Here is a 15,978-nt window from a genome sequence, read left to right as displayed (position 1 = left end):
CCTTTCTTATTTTAATGGATTTAAATAGTAGCTGCACCAAGTAATACGTATATAGTGAGAGTTGGGCCTGCAATATACAAACATGTAATATATGTATAATATATTTGCCAATAACACTACAAAGGAAGTAGATGGTAGCAGAGCTTTTTTTAAGCTAAGGGAATTATTTCAGATGATAAAGTAATAATTATAATAAGGTATTGTTGGGTTTTTAACATTAACACAGATAATATGTATAACAATAATATTACAAAAAGAGAATAAAGCTACAATAGTATTTCTATATACCCCTGGAACTAAAATACTAGAAATCTAAAGCTGATAAGATATATGTGGCAAACCCTATAACTATTAGAGAAAGAACTAAAAAAGCATAGTGAACATATTAAAAAATTAAAATGCACAAAAACATAAAAAACCACTACAATAATTTATTAATGGACACACAAGGGGAAAAGATGAAAAGTATGACATCTAAAACATAAAAGGGGAGATGGGAGATAAATAAAAATGTAAAGGTATGCTGTGTTAGAAATTAGGTTGTTATCAGCTTAAAATAGACTTATAAATATGTTATGTAAACCTCATGGAAATCCACAAAGCAAAAACCTATATAGACAAAAAGCAAAATGAAAGGAATTAAAGCATACCACTATAGGAAATCTTCAAACCACATAGGAAGAGAACAAGAGAAGGAACAAAGGAATTATAAAATAGTTAGAAAACAATGAGCAAAATAGCAATAGAAATCTATACCTATGAATAGTTATAAGTGTAAATGAACTAAATTCTCCAATCAAAAGACATACAGTGGCTGAATGGATAAAGTAACAAGACTCATCTCTTTAAGAGACTCCCTTCAGCTTTAAGGAAACCACACTGAAAGTGAAGGGATAGAAAAAGGCGTTCCATACAAATAGAAAACAAAAGAAAGCAGGGATGGCTATATCAGCCAAACAGGCTTTAAGTTAAGAACTGTAATAAGAAACAAAGCTCATTATATAATGATAAATGATATATAGCCCAACAAGGTGTTAATTAACACTTATAAATATTTATGTACCTAACATTGGAGCACCTAAATATATAAAGCAAATATTAAAATCCCTCAAAGGAGAAATAAGACAGCAATGCAACAATAGTAGGGGACTTCAATATCTCATTTTCAACAACAAATAGATCATGCTACTAAACTACCAATGGGTCAAAAAGAAATGAAAATATATCTTGAGGAATATGAAAATGAAAAAACAATATACCAAAATGTATGGACATAGCAAAAGCAGTTTTAACAGGAAAGGTTAAAGCGATAAATGCCTAAACCAAGAAAAAAGATCTCAAACAACCCAACTTTACTCTCCAATGAACTAGAAACAACAACAAAGGAAGACTGAAATAACAAAGATCAAAGCAGAAATAAATGAAAGAGACAAAAAGGACAATAGAAAAAAATCAGTAAAGCTTACAAACCACTAGAAAGTCAGAATTATAAACAATTATAATTGATACCACACAAATAAAGAACCTTAAGAGAGTAAGAACAATTTATCCCAACAAACTGGACAACACAGAAGAAATGAGTACATTCTTAGAGACATACAACCTACTAAGACTGAATCATGAAGAAATAGGAAGTGGAACAGACTAATTACTAGTAAGGAAATTTAATCAGTTATCAAAAACCTTCCAAAAAGAAAAGTCCAGGAATAAATAGATGGCTGGTGAATTCTACCAAACATTTAAAGAGTTGATACCAATCCTTCCAAAAAAACAAGAAAGTTAAACATCCAAACTCATTTTATAAGGACAGCATTACCTAGATACCAAAGCCATACAAGGACATAACAAGAAAAGGAAACTACAGGCCAATATTCCTGATTAAATAGATGCAAAACTCCTCAACAAACCTAATTTGACAAAGAATCATATGTCATGATATAATGGGATTTATCCCAGGGACTCAAGGGTGATTCAATCAATGCGGCACACTACACTAATAAAATGAAAGATAAAAAATAGTATCTCAACAGATGCAGAAAAGGCACTTGACAAAATCAAACACCTATGCATGATAAAACGTTCCACAAACTGGGTGTAGAGGGAATGGTACCTCAACATAATTGATTTCAGAGAAGGGAGAGAGAGAGAGAAACACCAATGATGAGAGTCATTGGTGGGCTGCCTCCTTCATGCCCCCTATCAGGGATCAAACCAGCAACCTGGGCATGGGCTCTGACCGGGAATAGAAGCATGGCCTCCTGGTTCATAGGTTGATGCTCAACCAGTCAGGCTGAAAGCTTTTATTCTAAGATTAGGCAGGTACAACAAGGATGCTCACTCTTCCCACTTTTATTCAATATATAGTACTGAAAGTCCTATACAGAGAGCCATTAGGCAAGAAAAACAAAAGCCTTCCAAAATTAAAAGGAAAAAGTAAAACTGTCACCATTTGCCACATAGGACATACAGAAAAGCCTAAAGACTACCAAAAACAACTATTAGAACTAATAAACAATTCAGTATTGTTTAGGGATACAAAATCAATACACAAAACCCAACTGTTTCTATCTACTAACAATTATCAGAGAAATGAAGAAAACAATCTCGTTTACAACTGCACCAAAAAAATATTCTTAGAAATAAATTTACTCAAAAGTGAAAGAACTGTACACTGAAAGAAACTGAACACATAAATAAATGGAAAGATATTCATCCTCATGGATGGAAGAATTAAGATTGTTAAAATGTCCATTGTTACCAAGCAACCTATATTCCAATGGCATTTGTTCACAGGAATAAAAAATCCTAAAATTTTCATGGAAACACACACACACACACACACACACACACAGTCAAAACAATCTTCAGATAAAAAATGAAGAGATCATACTTCCTGATTTCAAACTATACTACAAAGTTATAATAATCAAAACAGCATGTATTGACATAAAATCAGGCACAAAGATCAATGGAACAGAATAGAGAGCCCCAAAATAAACCCATGCATATATGCCAATTATTTTATGACAAAGGAGGCAAGAATATACAATGGGGAAACGACAGTCTTCTGAATAAATAGTGTTGGTTAAAGTGGAGAGCCACATACACAAAGATCAACTAAAAATGAACTGAAAACTTGAATTTAAGACCTAAAACTATAAAACTCCTAGAAAAAGACAGCAGGTAAGTTCCTTGAGTAGTGGCAATTTTTTGGTATTTAACACCCAAAGCTAAGGCAATACAAGCAATAAACAAGTGGGAAGACATTAAACTACAAAGTTTCTGCATAGCAAAGGAAATCATCAACAAAATGAAAAGGCAACATAATGAATGGAAGAAAATATTTGCAAATAATATATCTGATAAGGGGTCCATAACCAAGATAGATATGAAAACCACACAACTCAACAGAAAAAAAATAAGCAATCTGATTTTAAAAAGGGCAGAGGAGCTAAATAGATATTTTCTCAAAGACGGACAGATGGCCACCAAGCACATGAAAATGTGCTCAACACCAGCACTCATTATGGAAATGCAAATCAAAACCACATGAGAGGTCACCTAAAACCTGTTAGAATGCATGTCATTAAAAAATGCGAAACAAGAGGAAAAGAATGCAAATTGGGACAGTCACTATGGGAAATAATGTATAAGTTTCTCAAAAAATTAAGTGTTGACCTATGAACCAGACAGAGGTCATGGTTCTATTCCCTGTCAGGGCATAAGCCTGGTTTACAGACTTGATTCCCCGCAATGCATGGAGGAGGCAGCCGATAATTACCTTTCATCGTTGATGTTTCTATTTCTCTCTTTCTCTCTGAAATAAGTAAAAATCTATTTAAAAAAAAAAAAAAAAAAAAAAAGATCCAGCGATCCAACTCCTGAATATATACCCTAAGGCAGTGGTCAGCAAACTGTGGCTCTCAAGCCACATGCGGCTCTTTGGCCCCTTGAGTGTGGTTCTTCCACAAAATACCACGGACTGGGCGAGTCTATTCTGAAGAAGTGGCATTAGAAGTTTAAAAAATTTGACTCTCAAAAGAAATTTCAATCATTGTGCTGTTGATATTTGGCTCTGTGGACTAATGAGTTTGCTGACACTGCCCTAAGGAAATGAAAACAGGATATTGAAGAGCTATCTGTATTCCCAGGTTTACTACAGTATTATTCATTATAGTCCAGAAATGGAAACAACTTGTACAATTCAACCGATGAATGGATAAATGTGGTATATACATATATACAATGGAATAGTCAGCCAAAAAAGAAAACCTTACCTATTTTAACAACAAGGATGGACCATGAGGGTATTATGCTAAGTCAAATAAGCCAGAAAGAGAAAAACAAATACTATATGATATGCTTATATGTGGGGTCTGAAAAAGAAATCAAAAGCAGAGACACTGATAGTAGGAAAGTGGTCGCCAGGGGGTGGAGGTGGGGGAAACAGGGAAAAGTTGGTAAAGGATACAAACTTTCAGCCTAAAGGTGAATACTAGGTGCCAAGACCTTCCTATCGGAAACTGGATAGCCATGTACAGAAGAATAAAATTGGGTCCTTATCTCAAAGTATATATAAAAATCAATTTCAAAATAGATCAAATATCTAAATGTAAGAGCTAAATCTATAAAATTCTTAAAATAGAGGAGTAAATCTTCATGCCTGGATTTGGAAAAGGAGTGTTAGAGATGTCAGTAAAAACATAAGCAGTAAAAGAAAAATGTGATAAAGTGGACTTCAAATTTAAAACTAGTGCTTTAAAGGACACGGTGAGAAGACAAATCATGCTATGCAAATATTTGCCAATCAGTCATCTAATAAGGAACTTGTATCCAAACTTAAAACAACAACAACAAAACAACTCTTACAACTCAATAATAAAAAACAACACAGAGCCCAATTAAAAAATAAAGGATCTGCCCTAGCTGTTGCTCAGTGGTTAGAGCACTGGCCCGTAGACTGAAAGGTTGTGGGTTTGATTCTCAGTCAGGGGGCACATACCTAGGTTGGAAGTTTGACCCAAACCCAGGGTGCCAGCACATGTGGAGGCAACCAACTGATGTCTCTCTCTCTCTCTCTCCTCCCCATACCTCCCTTCCATAAAAATCACTGGGAAAAATACCCTCAGATGAGAGAAAGAAAAGGGGAGAGAGAAACATCCATGAGAGAGAGAAACAGCATTAGGCTGCCTCCTGTTCACACCCTAACCAGGAACCAAACCAGCAATGTGGGCATGTGCTGACGGGAAATCATACCTGCGACCTTTTGGTGCATGGGACCAACTGAGCCACACCAGCCACAGGCAAACACTGGCTGTTTAAGCCACAAGATCTGTGTCACACCTGAGACATCAATAGAAATGATACATCTCTTTCAGGTTTGGGCCCTGTAATCTGCACTGATCACTTGAATATAACTGTACTCTTTTAACATCCCATTAGCTGCTAAAAACAATCCAAAATTTCTCTTTAGAAGCCATTTTAAACAGGCAAAAGAACACTAATCCTGAACTCAACACTGTAGAGTACAATTAGCTCTCAAACTACTAACTAGTATTATAACAAATTAGGAGAATGCTTCTGGAAGGAAATACCTATGAAAAGCTTTAAAATATCTTAGTCTTTTTATTCTGGTTAATTCTCCTGGCAGAAATAAATAACAAAACAAAAAAAAAATTTTTTTTTAAGGACAAATATTTATGTTCAAAAATATTCATAGCAGCCAAAGCCGGTTTGGCTCAGTGGTAGAGCGTCGGTCTGCAGACTGAAAGGTCCCAGGTTCAATTCCGGTCAAGGGCATGTACGTTGGTTGCGGGCACATCCCTGGTGCGGGGTGTGCAGGAGGCAGCTGGTCGATGTTTCTCTCTCATCAACGTTTCTAGCTCTCTATCTATCTCCCTTTCTCTCTGTAAAAAATCAATAAAATATATTTAAAAATATATATATTCATAGCAGCTCCACTTATAATGACTAAATTTTTTAAAAATTAGAAAGGTATTGAATAAGTAATGGTACAACCATATTATTAAAAATTATGTGAGAATCTTTAATGACATGGGGAAATACTTAATGTATAATCAGAAAAGAAGACAGAATATGTAAATACAAAATAAAAACTTAAGTAAATTAAAACAAATACACCTACGTATTATATTCATGAGGGAGAATAAAGATGCAGGAGAAATAATATAAAAAAGTTAACAGTCATTTCTACAATATAATAGGAATATGGTCATTTTAATTTTCTCTTTAAACATTTAAAATGTCCAAATTTTGACAACATGCACATTTATTATTTAGAATCCATCTCACTACAAGCAGGTAGCTTAAGGTTTTAAAGGTAAGCCTTGATGGTTATAATTGAATCATGAGGCCACTGTTTGCCAAAGAAACTTATATTACATGCTAAATAAACTACAACAATATTCACATTATTGCCGAGACCGGTTTGGCTCAGTGGATAGAGTAGGGGTGTCGAACTCAATCAGAGAAGGGGCCAAAATCTAAAATCCAGCCTAAATCGCGGGCCGAATGGTTTACTGAACAGTCATAAACTGTCATTGTGATGGAAACGCAGCAGAGTGCAGTGATGACAGCGCGGTGCGGGCCACATTGCAAGGCCTGGTGGTACGGATTTGGCCCTCGGGCCTTGTGTTTGACACATGTGGGATAGAGCGTCGGCCTGCGGATTGAAAGGTCCCGGGTTCAATTCCGGTCAGGGGCACATACCTTGGTTGCGGGCACATCCCCAGTGTGGGGTGTACAAGAGGCAGCTGATTGATGATTCTCTCTCATCGATGTTTCTAACTCTCTATCCCTCTCTTTTCCTCTCTGTTAAAAAACCAATAAAATATATTTTAAAAATATTCACATTATCAAGTAATTTCTATTTATCAAATAACATAATAATTAGAATTTAGTCTAAGTGTTTAGGATATACAAAAAATAACTCTCCCTTCCTCTCTGTAAAAAATCAATAAAATGTATTAAAAAACAATCAAATGTCACTTTCTTAAAAAGGCCTTCTGAACCCCCTATTTAACACCAAAACCTGCCCTTGCTCCTGGCATCCTTCACTCTGTTCTACCTTTCTCTATAGTGTTATCATCTTCCAAAAAACTATATAATTTTAAAAAGTGGGACCTCATTTTGTCACTGATATGTCAAAAGAGCCGGACACAAGCAACAGGTGCTGAATAAATATTGAATATTAGAGGCCTGGTGCATGAAAACTCATGCACTGGAGGGGGGTCCCTCAGCCTGGCCTGCCCCCTCTCAGTCTGGGAGTCCTCGATCAGGGTAAGGCAACACCCCATCTCACCTCTGCCGACTGGCCCTGGGTGACTGGGGGGCTAAGGGGACTGGGCATCACTGTCTTTTTGAGGGTGTGATAGTCAATTAGCATATTCCCTCCTTATTGGCCGTGGACACCACCATCTTTGCGATGGTGTGAGGGTCAACTAGCATATTCCCTCTCCATTAGATAGAATATGGATATACTACTGATATGTCAAAGAACAACCTCTAACAATTATACCTACCACTTTAAAAAAAACTGGACAATTTTCTGCACATGCATAACCAAGCAAAATATATGGCATATCAGTTCTTAAAAGAAAATTTGGCCATATTTATCATTTCTATGTGTTTGTTTCAGTTTGTATTTACCAAAAACTCATAGTTGATTTATTGAAAAGTATCCCAGTTTTATTTTAACATTGTGCAATATAGATGATATAACCAGGGAAGCAAATTAAACAGTTTAAAAAATATTTATGGCCCTGGCGGGGTAGCTCAGTTGCTTAGAACATCATCCCCATATGCCAAGGTTATGGGTTCAATCCCCAGTCAGGGCACCTACAAGAATCAACCAATGAATGCATAAGCAAGTGTAACAACAATGAGATGTCTCTCTCTGTTTAAATCAATCAATAAGAAAATAATAATAAAAGTTAGAAATGAATTTAACAAAAAACTTTTACTCTTAATACTACAGAATACTGTTGAAATTAAATTAGCACTAACTCAATAGAAAAAAATATGTAATGGGCAAAATATGTTGAAATGCTATACACAAAATCCAGTACAATTCTGTATTACTAAGCTACAACAGCTTTTTAAATGATATGTGCTTTGTTATTTACTACATCGGAACAGCGCAAAGCCAAATTCTGATATAATTTTTGCCAGGTGATAGCCCTTGTAACTTTTGGTTCCAAAAGGAATATCTTCAGTTTGCAAATGGTCACTGCTCCAGTAAGACATCATTTTGGGGATGGGGAAGCATAGTCAAATATCAAAAGCCTGGCCTATTTTCTCAATCAAAAACTGCCAAGAATTGCCTAACATCTGAAATGGAACCCAATCAGAAAGTAATTGCCTGTGACTGTTAAAGCAGTTCTCTATACACTTACAATTCTGTTCCCCAGGGGTTAAGCCTTGTGCCAGGGTCTACACACCTACAGAAGACAGATGTCACATAATGCGCGGGAAAGCTCCCCGAAGACGCCGTTTGGCCAATACCTCTGAGTGACGGTCTACACTTCCCGTGTCTGATCCAGAGTGCTGCTCATTTACATCCTCCTCAACGTCAGACCCTGAGTCCCGTTCATCCTGCACTGGGGTAGCGCCACCATCATCTGCTTAAAAATAAAACAAAAACCCACTTCAGGTGTAAGATGGAGGTCATCTCCAGGTATCAGGAACACAATGAATCAAGAATAACATGAGTAAAGGTTACCTCTGATGAAGCATAACTAATGTTGTAAACAAGACAACAGTGTAACACCCATAGAAATACCAACAATCATAACAGGGACTGGGACACATGTGGCAGAAAAAATACACCATGAAAGGAGTGTGAAGCTTGAGAAACATAACTAAGGACCAAGCCAACAACCTCTAAACAATAGTGTGCTCTCTGACTGCTTCAACTCGGTGACAACTGAGTCTGTGTGACCACAGCACTTACCCTCCTAATGGAATCTGTTCAATGTAAGCGCCCAAACTGCAGGGCCATGTTCCCGGGGAGTCCTGGAGCCGAGGCTGCCCTGCCGGGACCTGATGCACAGCACGTGCTTGTGAATGAGGAGCACACGGAATGCAGGTCAGAAGCACCACAGTGTGACCTCCTTCCAGAGAAACGTGTGCTACCCCGCCACACAGGGTGCCAATGAGCTGCTGCTCCCTTCCACCTCTGCTTTAGACGTAAATGAAAAGTGTACTGAGAGGAATGCAGGGCTGTTGCAGGATATGGGAAGGCTTGGTTGGATGTTTAGTAAAAATAAAAACAAATCCTTTTAAATAAAAACAAAGCCACCTACAGGACAACAAAAAAGTTGCAGAAGAGTGGGATCACTCTTACACGGAGCTACTCGGCTAAAGAGTAAAGAATATGTAGTCATAATAAACCAGTAACTTGGAAATTTAACAATTATGCTAAACAGTGAGGGCAGGGGGAGAAGAGGGCAGTAAGATGCAACTCTGTCCTCCCACAACAGGCCATACAAATGCCCACAAATGAAGCAACAAGAGCGCATGGGTTGGGACTGGGAGACAACACCGAAAAAGAATGTGAAGTTAGGGAACTGCTATTCTGCAAGTTTTCAGCACTTAATTTTTATACAAGTATTGCATACAATTGCTTATCTAAGAAACAATGTAAAACCTCAAATGAACTGAAACACTATTTTGAAAACGTTTCCAGAAAAGCAGCAGTGCATGTTAAGAAAAGCGTCTGTAGTCTTAACTATTCTCTGAACTCAGACAGGAAGGAGGTTAAGGCTCGGACTACTGCTGAAGCGCTTGGACAGGGCACAGCCACGGGGCGGGGGCCACCGTCGCGTTTCTCCCCCGGGCCGTGCCCCCCGGTCCTGCCCCCGGAGTGAGCGGGAGAGGCGAGAGGAGGCCTCGGGCGGAGGAAGGCGGCGGCAGGCTGCGGAGGTGCAGACACTCGCTCCGAGGGGAGGGCGTAGGCGCGCAAACAGCGCCCGCTCTCCGGCCCGGGCTCCAGGGCCGCGAGGGAAAGCCCGGCTGAGCCCGCGCCCGGCCCACCCACAGCCCGCAACTGGGCACCGGCCCCGGCGACCCGGCCCCGCGCACAGCGAGCCCCGCCCTGCACACGGAAGGGGCTCCCACTTCCCCAAACCTTCGCGGACCCGGAAGACCGCTCCCCTTCTCCCCGCGCCCGCCCGCCCGGCCCGGCCGGCCCGGCCCCACCTGACTGGTCGCCGCGGTAATAAGCCGGGTCCATGGCAGGCGGCCCGGCGGGAGCGTCCGCGCCCCGCCGCCCGCTCCTCCTTCCCGGCGGGGTGACCCCACCCCGACGGCGCGGCCCGGGCGCGGGGGTTCCGCCGCCTGCGCTGGAAGGTGCGGGAGCGGGACCGGCCTACGCGCCCGGCAAGAGAGCCGCCGGCCGGCGGAGCAGCGTGCGCGCCGCCGCTCCACTTCCCAGAAGCACCTCGGGCCACAATGGCGTCCGCTTCCGACCCTCAGCGGGAGGCTGCGCGCAGGCGCCGGCCCTCCGCCGGCCAATGGGAAGGCGCGGCGAGCGGGACGCCCGCCCAGTCGGAAGGGTCGCGGGAGCGCGGCCCGGCCCCTCGGAGCGGCCTGCGCGGTGGCCCGTGGGGGTGGCTCCGTTAAGGCCGCGCTGGCGCCTGCGTGAGGAACTCCTGAGCTGCCCTCCGGAAGATAAGGCCCCGGCGGGGCCCTCCCGGCCTCCCGCTCCCACGCCCCGCGGTGCAGGATCCGCCCCTCCCGGCGCCGAGGCCGCGGCGCGGGGCTCTCTGGGGCTTGTAGTCCGGGCGGCGCTGCCTGACCGCCCAAGGTCTCCTTTCCAGGCATCTTTCTGCCTGTTAGTTAGCGGCTTCAAGCCCGTCTGACGAAGCCGCTGGACCCCAGGAAGTACAGGCCTCTGCTTCCAGAAAGATCCCCGCTGAAGGGGCCCCCGAGCCTTCCTGCCGAGCTCCGGGGAACGGCGGCCCGGCCCGCCCGCGCTCCGCTGAGCCGCCCGCGCACTCGCCGCCCGCAGGATGGCAGACGGCCCGTTACTCCTGCGAAGGCTTCCTTTTTCTGAACCTGCTGCTTTTTTCCCCCCCCCCCCCCCCCCACACACACACACACACGCACACACACCTGCCGCCTTGTGTAATGAATGAAGTTGAGATTAGAACTTCTTACTCCCCTGAAAATAGACATTTCTGCTCACCTGGCTGAAAGTTCTGATTGTAAAACAATCCCAACTGCAAACCACCCACCTTCCTCCGGTGGCAGCCTAAGGAAAGCCACCTGCCTGGATGGATGCTCTGGTCTTCATGTCTGTGATAACTGGGAAACATTCAAACGTGTGAAGAATTTCTGTGTGTTTATTTAGGCCAAACAGGTGACAACGGATTGAGAAAATGCTTCGAGAATGGCAGCTTTGCACCTTGTTTTGAAGCATAGTAACCTCCATCTTGTATAAAAACTCCTGTTGGAAATTCTCTGCTATTGTTATAGTCCCTTGTTCTGTAAACTGTTATTTTTAGCCAGTCTCTTATTTCATAAAATAACTTTTAGTTTAAATAATAGAAAAAGATAAAAACAACTACGTGACCTTACAAGATAGCCATCTAACATAATGACAAATACTGATAATAACTCCCATATTCTTAAGCCAAATGTTTGTTCTTTATGTATCCAAGATTACAAACTGTCACAATAACTCACACAGAGCTCTTTGTAAAACCTGCAGACACAGAGCCGAGAGGTATAAATACGGGAAACTTCCTCTGTGTCTTCGCTCAGAGATATGGAAGAAACACCTCCCTCTGGGCCATGCAATAAATGGCTCCTAATTAATTGTCTCATTAAGACGTCTTGTATCTATCTCGCTGATTTAGGATTCAACAATTTATACATTATAATCCAAAGAGTAAGTGGATTACATGAAATCCATTGGTGATAGATTGGGGGAGGGGGACGGGGCAAAGCAGGGAAACCTCTGGGATTGGGTAAAAAATAAAAAGATACACATACTTCCTTTACACAGGTGGGTGCAGGATAATTAATAGTCAGCAATTAACCCACTAGCGATGAGGGAGTTTGTGATCTGATGCGTCCAGAAAAAGGAAAATCACAATATTCCAACTATGTGTTCCTAGAGGCCCGGTGCATGAAAATTCATGCACTGGAGGGGGTCCCTCAGCCTGGCCTGCCCCCTCTCACAGTCTGGGAGCCCTCAGGGGCGGGCGATGCCCCATCACACCTCTGCTGCCAACAGTGCAAACCTTGGCTGGCCCTGGTTACCTGTGCCTCACACTGGCCCTGGGCAGCTGGGTAGCTGCCCTCTGAGGCTTGCCTGCACCTTGGGCCAGCCCTGAGGGTGCCGGGGAAGGGGGGGCTGAGAGGACTGGGGGGCTCCGGACCAGGCATGTGAGTGGCTGGACCTGCCTGGGGGCATGCCCAGCTGTGCCACGCACCTGCTGCCCTGGTGGGGCTGAGGATACTGGGTGCCACCATCTGTGAAGGCATGGCAGTCAGTATATTCCCTCCTTATTGGCTGTGGACGCCGCCATCTTTGTGAGGGTGTGATGGTCAATTAGCATATTCCCTCTTTATTAGATAGGATGGTAGAATCAAAAGGACAATAGACAGGCTCAGCTAAGGTAAAGACCCACCTTGTCAGGGAAGATACCGGCCTAGGACATGACTACCCACCATAAACTGCTTTTTAGTTTAAAACGTTTTCATTTCAGACCATCCTTTGGGGTTACTTTAGGTCTCTGAGTTTGCAAAGCCGCCAGGTAGGCCTCCCCTGAGCTTGTCAGGTTGGCACATGGCCCCCTTTCGTCCACACAGGAGTACTCTCCCTAGTGCAATGTCCTGTATAGAATCCATCTCCTTGTTTATTTTTGTCTTAGACAAAGAGGAGAATTTTCTTGCCTTTTGATTGGAGGAGGGTCAGTGGAGGTATAAGCAAAGATTCCCCAAGAGGTGCAGGCTTTCAGAAATAAGGCCTTTGTTAGTTGGCAAAGTTGACTTGCATTTTGGACGGGATTTCTAAGCATGCCTAGCCTCTGAAAGGCCTCATTTGATACCCTGGGAGGTCCACCTCCTACTTCAGAGTAGAGAGATGGGGATTCTTTGATGCCAGCTCTGCTGCAAATTCCCAGAATGCTCTGAGTCAGGCCACATCCCACTTGTAATCATCCTTGAACCTGTTGTTAGCCAGTTTGCATGCTGGCAGAACAAAGGTCTAGGCTTCAGAAAAGGGCACAGGAAGGGAAGGAAGAAAGAGGTGTGGTTTCTTTCTGGAAATACTAATCTACGCTAATAAAAGAGAAACATGCAAATTGACCATAACTCTGCTATGCCCACTAGCGATGCCCACCAGCCAATCAGGAGCAAGTATGCAAATTAACCCAACCAAGATGGCTGCAGCCATGCGCGAGCAGGAGGCTTGGGTTTTCCCAGTGAGGGCGGAAGCTAAGCTTCCTGCCTGCCCTGGCCTCTCCTCAAGGCTACAAAGTTTCAATTGTAGAAGGTAAATAAATTCCAGATACCAGGGCCTCTGATTGGATTGCCAATGGCGTGGCCGGCCTGAAAACCACCACAGGCCTCAGGCCACCCCACACCCCAAAAGAACCCCCACCCTGATCCAGAACACCCTTCAGGGCAAACCAGCCAACCCCCACCCATGCACCAGGCCTATATCCTATATAATAAAATAGTAATATGCAAATTGGCCATCACTCCAACACAGAGGATGGCTGCTCCCATGTGGTCAAAGATGGATGCTCCCATGTGGACACAAGATGGCCAGCAGGGGAGGGCAGTTGGGAGGGACAAGGCCTACAAGGGAGGGCAGTTGGGGGCAATCAGGCCTGCAGGGAAGGGAAGTTAGGGGTGACCAGGCCAGCAGAAGAGGGCAGTTGAAGAGAAACCAGGCCTGCAGGGGAGAGCAGTTGGGGGAAACCAGGCCTGTAGAGGAGGGCAGTTTTTTTTTTGGTTTTTTTTGGGGGGGAGGGGGGCTGGGGGGAGGACTAGGCATGCAAGGGAGAGCAGTTAGGGGTGACCAGACCTGCAGAGGAGGGCAGTTAGGGGCAATCAGGCTGGCAGGGGAGCAGTTAGGCATCAATCAGGCTGGCAGGGGAGTGGTCAGGAGATGATCAGGAAGGCAGGCAGGCAGAAGTGGTTAAGGGGCAATCAGGAAGGCAGGCAGGCAAGCAGTTGGGAGGGTGTAGGTAGGGTTGAGGGTCACACACCCCCGTGCACAAATTTTATGCACCAGGCCTCTAGTCTATATTATATATAAAAGCCCAGCATCCATTATGGCAGAATGACAGAACAACCAGAATGACCAGTCACTATGATGCACACTGACCACCACGCGGGCAGACACTCAACATAGGAGCTGCCCCCTGGTGATCAGTGCGTTCCCATAGCGGAAGCGTCACTAAGCCAGAAGCCGGCTCATGGCTGGTGAGTGCAGCGGTGGTGGCAGGAGCCTCTCCCACCTCTGCGGCAGCACGAAGGAGTGGGGAGCCAAGTGGTAAGGAGTGAGCAGACAGGCGGTTAGGAGTGAGGGTTCGAACATCCCTCAAAGGGTCCCTGATTGTGAGCGGGTGAGAGGGAAGCAAGAATTTCGTGCATCGGGCCTCTGGTTTTCTTAAAAGAGAATTCATGTGTATAACTTGCCCTGTGTAGTGGAAACAACTTTGAAATCCAAGCCTGCCCCGTTAGCTGTGGGGATGACATCTTCTCAGGCTGTGGTGAGAATCAGAAGAACAAGGAATGATCAGGACCTGGAACCAAACATGCAAAGTAGAAATACTTACTTCTCTCCATTTGATGGCAAAGGGCCTCGGATCGGAGCTCTCTTCTGAAGAGAGTGAGATTGTGCTGTATAAATAAAGCAAGGTGAATAGGACAGAACTCCAGGGAGAGGTTTGATGAAAGGTAATCCAGGGAAAGGCCTGCTCATAAGGACCTTGGATTTCACCAGAGGCCCAAGAACAATGGTCATGCAAAACATTGGAATAAACACTGCGATTACAAGAGAATAATCAGTGAACTTTAAAAGGAAAGATTCTAACTGGCCTGGTGGTTTCGAGAGTGGAGACAAAGCAGGATAGAAAGAAGTTGGGGCAAGTTCCTGACAAGTGGGATGAGGAAGTAGGGTTGGACAACCCCTGCTGGTAAGCCGCTAGGTCCTCTCCCCAGAGCCCCACTCCACACAGGACCAACGGGACTGTTTACAACAGGCAGTTCCTGTGGTGGTCACCAGGAGTCCACAGCGGGAGCTGGCTAAAACCAGATGCACCAAGAGGGAGGAAAATTGACCAGACAGGGACCCGTTCCTTATACTATCGTTATAATGAAAATTAGGAGAACTGGGGAAGGAGAATACTATTACACTTCAGAACAGACCATATTAGAACAAGCCCCCTCCCAACCAGAAGGCAGAAATAGAATTTGACACTACAAAGTTTAGGGACAACCCGCCCTCGAAAACCTGAGAACTCCCGGGACTGACCAACTGCAGCGCGCACACACTGCAGAGCTCGCCTGTGTCCAGCGGGCGAAGGCTCGCTCCTCACAGCGGACCGCACCAGGGGAGGAGGTGGCGGCAGTTTGTCCTGGGCTTACTCCCTGATCCTGTCTCCAGGACACTCATGCTGGCATCTTCCTCTCTCTGCAGCTCTTTCACAGACTGAGCATTGTCCTGCAGGTCACCGAGCCTGTGGGGCACATCTCAGCTCCGCCTCTGAGACGAGAGAGAGAGAGAGAGAGAGAGAGAGAGAGAGAGAGAGAGAGAGAGAGAGAGAGAGGAGAGGAGAGAGAGAGAGAGAGGGGGAGAGAGAGGAGAGAGAGAGAGAGGGAGAGGGAGAGAGAGAGAGGAGGGGGAGAGAGAGGGAGAGAGAGAGAGAGGGGGGAGATGGAGGAGAGAGAATGGAAGAGAGAGGAGAGGGGGAGGGGAGAGGAGAGAGGGAGAGGGAG

General features: G+C 44.2%; 1 protein-coding gene across 6 annotated transcripts in view; it reads right to left on the bottom strand.

The window, feature by feature from the left end:
• Window positions 1-10,857, bottom strand: part of IWS1 (interacts with SUPT6H, CTD assembly factor 1) — a 38,392-nt gene extending 27,535 nt beyond the window's left edge. For 2 of the 6 annotated variants that reach the window (XM_045575132.1, XM_045575134.1), the window contains exons 1-2: window positions 10,392-10,857; window positions 8,524-8,642 (exon numbers count right to left, since the gene is read on the bottom strand). In XM_045575132.1, the coding sequence (XP_045431088.1) occupies window positions 8,524-8,642; window positions 10,392-10,842 (570 nt within the window). In that variant the 5' untranslated portion in view covers window positions 10,843-10,857. The other 4 variants (XM_045575133.1, XM_045575135.1, XM_036420301.2 and 1 more) reach the window with 4 other exon arrangements.
• Window positions 10,858-15,978: the final 5,121 nt, after the last annotated feature.

Source organism: Pipistrellus kuhlii, unplaced genomic scaffold, assembly GCF_014108245.1.
Source record: "Pipistrellus kuhlii isolate mPipKuh1 unplaced genomic scaffold, mPipKuh1.p scaffold_m20_p_66, whole genome shotgun sequence".
NCBI lineage: Eukaryota > Metazoa > Chordata > Mammalia > Chiroptera > Vespertilionidae > Pipistrellus > Pipistrellus kuhlii.
This window is presented reverse-complemented; position numbering and strand designations above follow the sequence as displayed.